This window comes from Eucyclogobius newberryi, unplaced genomic scaffold, assembly GCF_026437365.1.
Source record: "Eucyclogobius newberryi isolate DKJ021-1_F unplaced genomic scaffold, fEucNew1.0.hap1 SCAF_15, whole genome shotgun sequence".
In the NCBI taxonomy this organism is placed as follows: Eukaryota; Metazoa; Chordata; class Actinopteri; order Gobiiformes; family Gobiidae; genus Eucyclogobius; species Eucyclogobius newberryi.
Genome location: NW_027315779.1, coordinates 31,976,078 through 31,985,971, shown reverse-complemented (window position 1 = coordinate 31,985,971; position 9,894 = coordinate 31,976,078). Strand labels below are relative to the sequence as shown.

The window sequence follows — 9,894 nt, the reverse complement described above, 5'->3', positions numbered from 1 at the left end:
ATGGCCACCAGTTGAGAACTGAGGTGATTTGAAAAAGTGTGAAGAAGTACACAGAAAAATATAATGTATTACTCATACTGTAGGAGCCATATTTGGGTTTTGTGCGCGCGCTTGGATACGAGCACGACTCTGCAGTGTTTAGGGGCGGAGCTAAGGTATGAGTGTAAGGTTAATTAATGAGAGCGCTCACCTGCGTTTAGTGGCTTGGATAATGGCGGCCCGAGACGAGTGCTTAGGGACCGTCATCAAATAGCAAAACCAAAAATGGAAATGTTTTATTGCTGGCATGGAATGACAAATGGAACGTCAAATACAATTTGAATAACACATAAAATACACCATGATGGAAACACCACAGCAGCCTTTATGTTTCCATCAAAAGCTTAATACATATTTTTTGTGAGTGTAAAGACAATTAATATGTAAATGAGACTCCTGCCAATAGTCATCTGATGATGATGATGATGATGATATGGAAGAAAGTTGTAAAATAAGGCCATCTGACTTTGTGTTGATTAATTTGTTCAACAACTAATTTAATTAGCATTTTATTTATTTTTTAAATAAAATGTTTACAAATACATTTGAAATAAATGATCTTGTGAATCAATGGAAAATATTGATTGTTAGTCACGTGTTTTGCTATGCAATGATCAAATTGCTATACAAATTTGAAAAAATTAACGGGTTGTTTTGCAGCTGCTGCTATACAAGTGAAAATCCTTAATCTCAGCCCTGAGGACAGAGTTTTGTCAAGACATCAAAACCAAATGTTATACAATCATGTAATCATGTAAACGCACTGACTGATAAGGAATTGACAAAAGTATAAGTTCTTTATTTAACACTATTATTACTTTACGTCTTCTTTTTCTGTGTTCATGGCAGATCTAAAAGTCCATCAGAAGAATGGGGTTCACCTGTGACCAGTGTGGAAAGACATGGAGGTTTGCTTCTGCTCTCAAGAAACACTACAGAACCCACACAGGAGAAAAACCACACAAGTGTGACCAGTGTGGACACTGTTTTTCTACAGCAGGTGCTCTCAAGAAACACACCAGAATCCACTCTGGAGAGAAACCTTTGAAGTGTGACCAGTGTGAAAATGCTTTTAGAACATCAAATGAGCTCTTACTTCACTCCCGAACCCACACGGGAGAAAAACCAAATGAGTGTGACCAGTGTGGAAACTGTTTTTCTACAGCAAGGAATCTCAAACGTCACACCAGAATCCACACTGGAGAGAAACCCTACAGCTGTGATGTTTGTGAGAAGGTATTTTCAAGCCTAAGCAACTTAATAAGACACATGAGAATCCACACTGGAGAGAAACCTTACAGCTGTGATGTTTGTGAGAAGGCATTTTCAAACTCGAGTAGCTTAATAAGTCACATGAGAGTTCACACTGGAGAAAAACCTTACAATTGTGATGTTTGTGAGAAGGGATTTTCAGACTCAGGCAGCTTGATAAAACACATGAGAATCCATACTGGAGAAAAACCTTACAGCTGTGATTTTTGTGAGAAGGCATTTCCAGACTCGAGCAGCTTAATATCACACATGAGAATGCACACTGGAGAAAAGCCTTTTAAGTGTGACCAGTGTGAAAAGGCTTTTAGAACATCAGCTGACCTCTCCAAACATTACCGAACCCACACAGGAGAAAAACCATACGAGTGTGACCAGTGTGGGAACTGTTTTTCTCAAGCAGGTGCGCTCAATACCCACTCCAGAATCCACACAGGAGAAAGACCATTCAGCTGTGATGTCTGTGAGAAGGCTTTTTCAATATCAAGCAGCTTAATAAAACACATGAGAGTCCACACTGGAGAGAAACCTTACAGCTGTGATGTTTGTGAGAAGACATTTTCAAGATCAAGCAACTTAATATCACACATGAGAGTCCACACTGGAGAGAAACCTTACAGCTGTAATGTTTGTGAGAAGGCGTTTTCAGAGTCGAGCAGCTTAATAAGACACATGAGAGTTCACACTGTTGAAAAGCTTTAGCCTTATCAGATACATGTGTTTTCATATCAAACACCTGCTAAAGTTCATGTTTTACGATAAATGAGCTCGTCATCTGGACTCTTTTTTGTTTTTAACAGGACGTTTCGACTCATCCAAGAGTCATTCTCAATCTGAGGATCTAGTTTGAGAATGCAGGAACCTATTGATGAAGGGTTTTTACAGTTTCACTTGAGATTACTCCACTTTGTAGCCTAACTACAAAGGGCTATCAAACCCTTTTGTTAGCTGACTTTAGCTCCCTCATCACTGAGTACCTGATTAGCATCAGAATGGCCAGGGCTTCTCCCGCCCCATGGCTTCAAGACACTATTGTATACGACAGGTATGTTGAACCTTAAACTTCCATTTCTGTTCAAAGAGGGATTCTCTTTCTGAACAAAATGGCCTCTGTAGGACATATGTGTCCAAAGAGACCTTTAAAAGACGTGACCTTTTCATCATTCAAGACACTGTTCCACAGAGGACACCAAATGTGTCCCCTGACCCCTGTGGAGAAGTGGAATCGTCCACTAACCAATCCTCTTGTTCTGCTGGATGGAAACTTTCTCAGGATGAAGTCCTTAATGACTGTATTTCACATTTAAACTGACTTAACGTTTACTGTGTGATCTAAACTTGTAACTAAATCATGCTTTAGTTTAGAACTGTGTTTGAAATGTGTTTGTCATATTTAATGTACTTCCTCATGACCTGCTCATGATGTGTGTTCATTGACACGGTTGCAGTATTTTGTTATGTTTACATGTCATTTTGATGCTTTAAGTTATATTTGTCCAACTTAGGAATACGTTTGCCTGAGCGTTATAGTTACGCCCACTGTAGGCCACATCTCCGAGGTCAGATCAAAAGACCATTGAGCCTCTGCTCGCTCCGCTTCTCTTCTTGATCTGAACCTCTATCAGGACACACTAGGCCATTTTAAAATATAAATCTGAACATTAACTACCTAAAATCCTAGTCCCAGAGGATATACATGACATATTGGTGCAGCTGTGTGGGGACTTATTTATCAAGATTCCCCTTTAAATTATAACTCAATTGAAATGACCAACAACGCGTCCCTTTAATGTAGTGAAATTGGACAGAAGTCACAGGTTTGTTTTACTTTGAAGAGGCAGGAGATGTTTCTATTAAATGAATGTATTGAAGAGGTTATTTTACCTTTAGCTTCTTTGTTACTTCAAAAGACAAGTGCAGTTAAAGACATTACATTTACAATAAAACTATTTACAAGTCCCTCTTGTTCACACATCACAGAAGAACAGAAACAAGCAAGACGAGGCAAGACTACAGTCCAGGTTCCTGCTCCAGAGGAAGGACTAAAATATGAGAGCTGTTAGCATCCAGATGACCGCACCTCAGTAAAACAAGAATATCCCTGAAACATACTAACCTGCTAGACCTCAGGTCAGTAGGCCCAAGGTGCAGCAGGTTCCCCACAGTCATCTTCTAAAGTGCCTAGCAGGGCTGCTAGCTGCTAGCAGGGCTGATAGCCACCACATGGCTACATGTGGGCACATTGTGCACAGTCGAGCGCTGAGGGAGTCCAAGGACAAAGCTCTCAGCCACGGAGCAGACCTGGCATCTGGAGAGCAGTGGCATCACAATCAACCACAGCAGGTGGAGTGTGTGGCTCAGAGGAAGAACAACAAGTGACCTCTGGCTTTTATAAGTTTTAGCTTTGGCTCTACCAGCTGGTTAGTCATTAAAGCCCACCCTGCCACATTTGTTTGGGTTGGAGATAGTTTAACGTAAAAAAGTTTCTCAATTAAAATAAAGTTTAATTTCCATTATCATAACGTAGTCAAGGAAATTATACTAATACAGATGTCTGTGTGGCTAGTGTTGCATCCGGCTTGGAAACAGGAGAATATGAGATCGAGGCCTGATCAGGCCTTGGTGTTGCACCATGTGACACAAGCTGCATCATCGGGTGGATCATTTATATTTGGTGTATTGGTGTTATTTCCTCAATAAAATGGCTTATTATTTGGTTTGTGACACTCTGCTATCTTACATGCATTACATTTTTTTACCACAAGATGTCGTAGTGGGGCAAATGAAACACCTTGCGTGGCATCGACTCAGAGAGGGATAGAGAGGGAGAATGCAATGGCTTCAGCCATTGCAAATTATCTAGTGTGTGCTTGTTCTCCTCATCCAGACACTGCTTCAGATCATCCTGATGGCTCTTTATTTTAAAGTCTGTATCAGAACTTGACTCATTGATCACTGTTGCAAAGTATATATAATATGAGGGGATCATCACACATTGACATCATTGGAGCGCGTGAGTGAAGCAACACTCTAAATGAAGCAATGTCGTCATCTCCACAAAACGGGACTTCTTGGTCACGTGACTCGAGTTACTCTTTGGTAGGATCTGTAATAAATACCTTGATGGACATTTATTCTATAATGCAATGTTTAGCCTTTCAGATATAAAATCATAAAGGCACATTTCCTATTTGAATCATCTTGTGTAAATGTAAAGAAGCATTAGGAATGTATACACCTCTTAATAGTGTTATTAATGTACAGATACTTTGTATGTTTTATTAGATATACGGTAATCAGCAGCTAATTTATAGCTGTGTTTATGGTTTATAGTGTATCCAGAAACATTGCATTCATATGTGATTTTGTTGTGTATGTACAAAAGTGGTGGGACACAGGGTGGGACTCACGAGTCGACACAGGGTGGGACTCACGAGTCGACACAGGGTGGGACACAGGGTGGGACACAGGGTGGGACTGGGCTATTCATTTTTATTTAAAAACAAGATTTTTTCTACTGTGCGAGGCTTGAGACGTCTCTTTTTTTTACTGACAACCTCAGCAGCCTTTGAAAAAACCCTCTCACAGGGACCGAAGAGGCTGCAGTGTGCCATCTCATAAAGATTTGGATAAATATGTTTTTGGGTTTTCCAATAGTTCAAGTATTTGTAAACATTCTATTTAAAAAAAAAAAAAAAACGTAGCAAATTTACTTTTAAACACTTGAAATTTTTTCTAAATAAAACCGAAAACTTGCAAATAAAATTAGTTGTTGAACAAATGAATTAACACCAAGTCAGATTGCCTTATTTACAACATTCTTCCATATCATCATCAGACGACTATTTGCATGAGTCTCATTTACATATTAATTGTCTTTACACTCACAAGTTACATATCACCACCAGACTCATCATGACGATGAGCTGTTTGTATCACAATGACTTATCTTACACACACAACACGTCTTTTGTGTTTTTTGACTTTTGGAGCCTTTGTGCCTACCTTTGGATTTTGAACTTTTTGTTAAATAAATTCTTATTTGCCTTATCCGGACTGCTTTTGGGTTTTTGCCTCCGGGATCATAACAATAACAAAATAATATGTTCAATATCCCTGTTACATAGCTGCTCCTTCACTGTGCAGTGTTCGGGTTTGGACCAGCTCGTATGTGAACACGAGCTGGTCCAAACCCGAACACTGCACAGTGAAGGAGCAGCTATGTAACAGGGATATTGAACTATTGGCTATTGGCATGAGGCCATATTATCTTCCCCGGGAGTTCTCACATGTGATTTTGATCGCAGTCTATGTGGCCCCGTCTGCCAATGCTGAAAATGCTTGTGAAGCACTGCTCTCCTGCACTTGTGGGCTGCAAACACAGCACCCACAGGCTCTCTTCCTCGTCTCTGGTGACTTTAACCACGCTTCTCCCTCTTCTTTTCTACCAACATACACCCAGTATGTCACCTGCCCAACCAGAAACAATAGAACATTGGACTTGTTTTTTGCCAACACCAAGGAGGCTTATTCCTCTTCCCCCCTCCCTCCCCTGCGTAGCTCGGACCACAACTTTGTACATCTGAGGCCTGTGTATGAACCCATCGTGCGCAGGCAGCCTGTGGTGCCCCGTGAGGTGAGGATGTGGTCTGCTGAGAGCGAGGAGGCTCTGAGGGACTGCTTCAGCACCACTGTCTGGACTGAGCTCTATGTCCCACATGGGGAGGACATCAGCACCATCACAGAGTGCATCACGGACTACATCAACTTCTGTTTTGAGAACATTGTTCCCTCCCGGACGGTGCGGTGTTTTCCAAACAACAAGCCATGGAATAACCGTGAACTGAAGGCTCTGCTGAAGGAGAAGAAGAGAGCCTTCAGGTCAGGGAACAAGGAGGAGCTGAGGACTGTGCAGAAGGAGCTGAGGAGGAAGATCAGGCAGGCTAAGGCCGGCTACAAGAGGAGGATGGAGGAGCAGCTGCAGCAAAAGAACATTCAGGGAGTGTGGAGGAGCCTGAAAACCATCTCGGGCTTCAAAATCCCCCCTGCCCAGACAGAGGGGGATCTACAGTGGGTGAATGATTTAAATGCTCACTTCTTGAGGTTTGATCGGTCACCCGACCCTCCACCTGCACAGCTGCATGCTCCCTCTTCCACAGCTGGACAATGCCCTGCATCTGTTCCTCTTCGCTTATCTGCCCCGGACCATCAGCTCCCCACTTCGCCTGGACTCACTCATCCCCCCAGCACACAGTCTCCCTGCCAACCACTGACTGTCACAGCAGCACAGGTGAGGAGTGAGCTGAAGAGGATTAAAGTGAGGAAGGCAGCAGGACCTGATGGCATCAGCCCCAGGCTCCTTAAGTCCTGCAGATGAACTGTGTGGAGTTATGGAGCATGTCTTCAACATGAGCCTGAAGCTGAGGGTGGTACCACAGGTCTGGAAGACCTCCTGTCTGGTACCTGTGCCTAAGACACCGCGCCCCAAAGACCTCAACAGCTTCAGGCCAGTGGCTCTCGCGTCCCACCTGATGAAGACACTGGAGCGGCTAGTCCTGGACCACCTCCGCTCCACCGTGAGCTCAGCCATGGACCCGCTGCAGTTTGCATATCGGCCTGGCATCGGAGTGGAGGACGCCGTCATCTCCCTGCTGCACCGCTCTCTCTCTCACCTGGAAAAGCCTGGCAGCTCTGTGAGGATTCTGTTCTTCGATCTTTCCAGCGCCTTCAACACCATCCAGCCGCTGCTCCTGAGGGACAAGCTGGAGACGGCTGGTGTGGAGTATGACCTGGCAGAGTGGATCCTGGACTACCTCACAGACCGACCCCAGTTTGTGAGAGCCCGGAACTGTGTGTCTGACACTCGGACCTGCAGTGTGGGGGCGCCCCAGGGCACTGTCCTCGCGCCCTTTCTCTTCACCCTTTACACTGCAGACTTCAGACATGACACGGACAGCTGTGTCCTGCAGAAGTTCTCTGATGACTCTGCCATCATCGGACTCATCACGGACGACGATGATGCGGAGTACAGAGGACTGGCGCAGGACTTTGTGGACTGGTGTCAGCTGAACCACCTCCTCATCAACGCGGGGAAGACCAAGGAGATGGTGGTGGATTTCCGCAGACGCCACCCCACTGCCCCCTCACCAGTGAACATCCAGGGACGGGACATTGAGAGAGTGGACTCATACAAGTACCTGGGTGTTCATCTGAACCACAAACTGGACTGGACTCATAACACAGACGCACTGTACAGGAAGAGCCAGAGTGGGCTCTACCTCCTGAGGAGACTCAGGTCTTTTGAAGTGACAGGGCCACTCCTGAAGACCTTCTACGACTCTGTGGTGGCATCAGCTCCTGTAGGTGTGGTCTGCTGGAGCAGCAGCATCACAGAGAGGGAGAGGAAGAGGCTGGACAGAGTCATCAAGAAGTCCAGCTCCGTCCTGGGCTGTGCTCTGGACTCGGTGCAGGAGGTGGGGGACAGAAGGGTCCTGGCTAAACTCACATCTATGTTGGACCATGAGTGTCACCCCCTGCAGGACACTCTGTCCGCTCTGGAGAGCAGCTTCAGTGAGAGACTGATCCACCCTCGATGTGTGAAGGAAAGGTTTTGCAGGTCTTTCCTTCCTGCTGCTGTCAGACTCTACAACAAACACTGCTAGCCCTGAACATGTGCAATACTGATGTAACCATGTGCAATACCTGTAAATAAGAATGTTCTATTTTGTTTTTTATTCGGTTTACTTACCTGCTATTAGTATTACCTAGTCTTGTGCTAGCTATTTTTACTTTATTTTATTTTATTCTATTATCATTATTTTATTATTATTATCTTAGTTTTATCTTTTTATTTTTATTAATCTATGTTATTTTATTCCCCCCCTCCATTCCCTATTAAGATAGGAGAGGAGTTTTGTTAATAAGAGTTTTTTTGTTTTTGTTCATAAGAGTTCTATTAAGAGTTTTTGAAACTTCCTATAATCTGTCCTTTCCTCCTGTTTCTACTGCGTTGTAACAACCAAATTTCCCCTTGTGTGGATATTAAAGGATTATCTTATCTTATCTTTCATATAGAAAACAAGTGTTTGCTGTTTAAACACAGCACACTTCATTATGAAATTGGTATTAAAATGTAGTTTCTGCCCCTGTGAGAACACGAATGTCACTTTTAAATACGTTTACATTTATGTATGTAAGATATTACCCATTTCAGCAAGTTATATTTGAATTATTGGTTGTTTTTGATTGCACATAATACAAACATCACTTTATTTCCCCATTCTTTCTCTAGTTTCCCTTGGTCGTGTTAAACTTAACCTGAAGAAAACACAATACATTAAAACAATTTATCTCGGACGGAGAAAATAATGAGTTATTTATTTGCAGAAGGCATGAGTCGTGAAATCACGGCGTATCATTCCAAATGCATCTTTTTGTGTAGCTAAACGTTAGCTTGTGTTAACTGTACTGGCTGATTTACACTTCATATTGAATGATGTGTGAAAACGTGAGGACATAAAGCACTTGTATTGTTGGTCTCGTCGTGTCACTTCTGCTTGTGTTTAGTTTTCGTCGTTCTCCCGAGGCTCGTTCACGAGGATTGCGTGCGCGCTCTGTGCATGTACACCGTTCACCGTTTTTAAGGATTTTAGAAACAGTCAAAGAGTGAAATTCCTTCTTTTTTGTTTTTAAACTAAAAAGATGTTAGCATTTTCGGTAATTTTAGAGGCCAAACTTTTGAAATGGTCCGACCGTGAGGCTGCAGTCCCGCGTTGTGGCCACGACTTCATTTGGATCGCGGGCAGAGGGGGCGTCCCTTATCCAGATAATATAATAGATCCATGAAAGAAAAGTGCTCCTGAAGCAGTGTTGATGTTCTCTGGGCAAAAACTAATGCTAGCTTCAATCCTACTTCAAACGGAAATATAAGACAGAAGCTTAAATACTCTGTGGCCACTTCATAGACGCAAAAACAATCAACAACAATCAGATGATTGACGGGCACAGGGACTTTCTTTTGACTAGGCAAGTGGTGTCAAAATCCCAATATCAATGTACTTCATGGAACTCCCTGTCTATTTAGAGGAGTTCTGAGCCTCAGTATTTCACACCACACCAACTTGGAGGACGGCCCACAGAGGGAGAAATCAGTGCAGGTGTGGGAGTAGAGCACGCTCAGATTGATGTGGTTTTTTCACTTCTTTAGTTTGTCCCCCTCCCATTACTGGCAGGTGTAGTTTTGGTTTAGTTTGCTCTTTTTTTTGCAAAATGACCGATCCCAGGATGAACCACATGCCATCGGACCCCAGCTTGGACACGACTAAGCTTTGGATCATGGACAAGTGGAGAAGGTAAGACTGCAGGGCTCAGATTAAGGATTTTCACTTGTATAGCGGTGCTGCTAAACAATCCGTTAATTTTTCGAAACTTGTATAGCAATTTCATAATTGCATAGCAAAACACGTAAGTGACTAACAATCAATATTTTCCATTGATATAACACGATCATTTATTTAAATGTATTTGTAAACATTCTATTAAAGAAAACTCTTAACAAATTAACTTTTAAACACTTTTAAAAAATGT

At 42.9% G+C, this 9,894-nt stretch overlaps 1 protein-coding gene across 1 annotated transcript; it reads left to right on the top strand.

The window, feature by feature from the left end:
- Nucleotides 1-893: 893 nt before the first annotated feature.
- On the top strand, nt 894-3,739 carry LOC140361252 (uncharacterized). Its single transcript, XM_072446999.1, has one exon. The coding sequence runs from the start codon at nt 910-912 to the stop codon at nt 2,008-2,010; it is 1,101 nt and encodes a 366-aa protein (XP_072303100.1). The 5' UTR covers nt 894-909; the 3' UTR covers nt 2,011-3,739.
- Nucleotides 3,740-9,894: the final 6,155 nt, after the last annotated feature.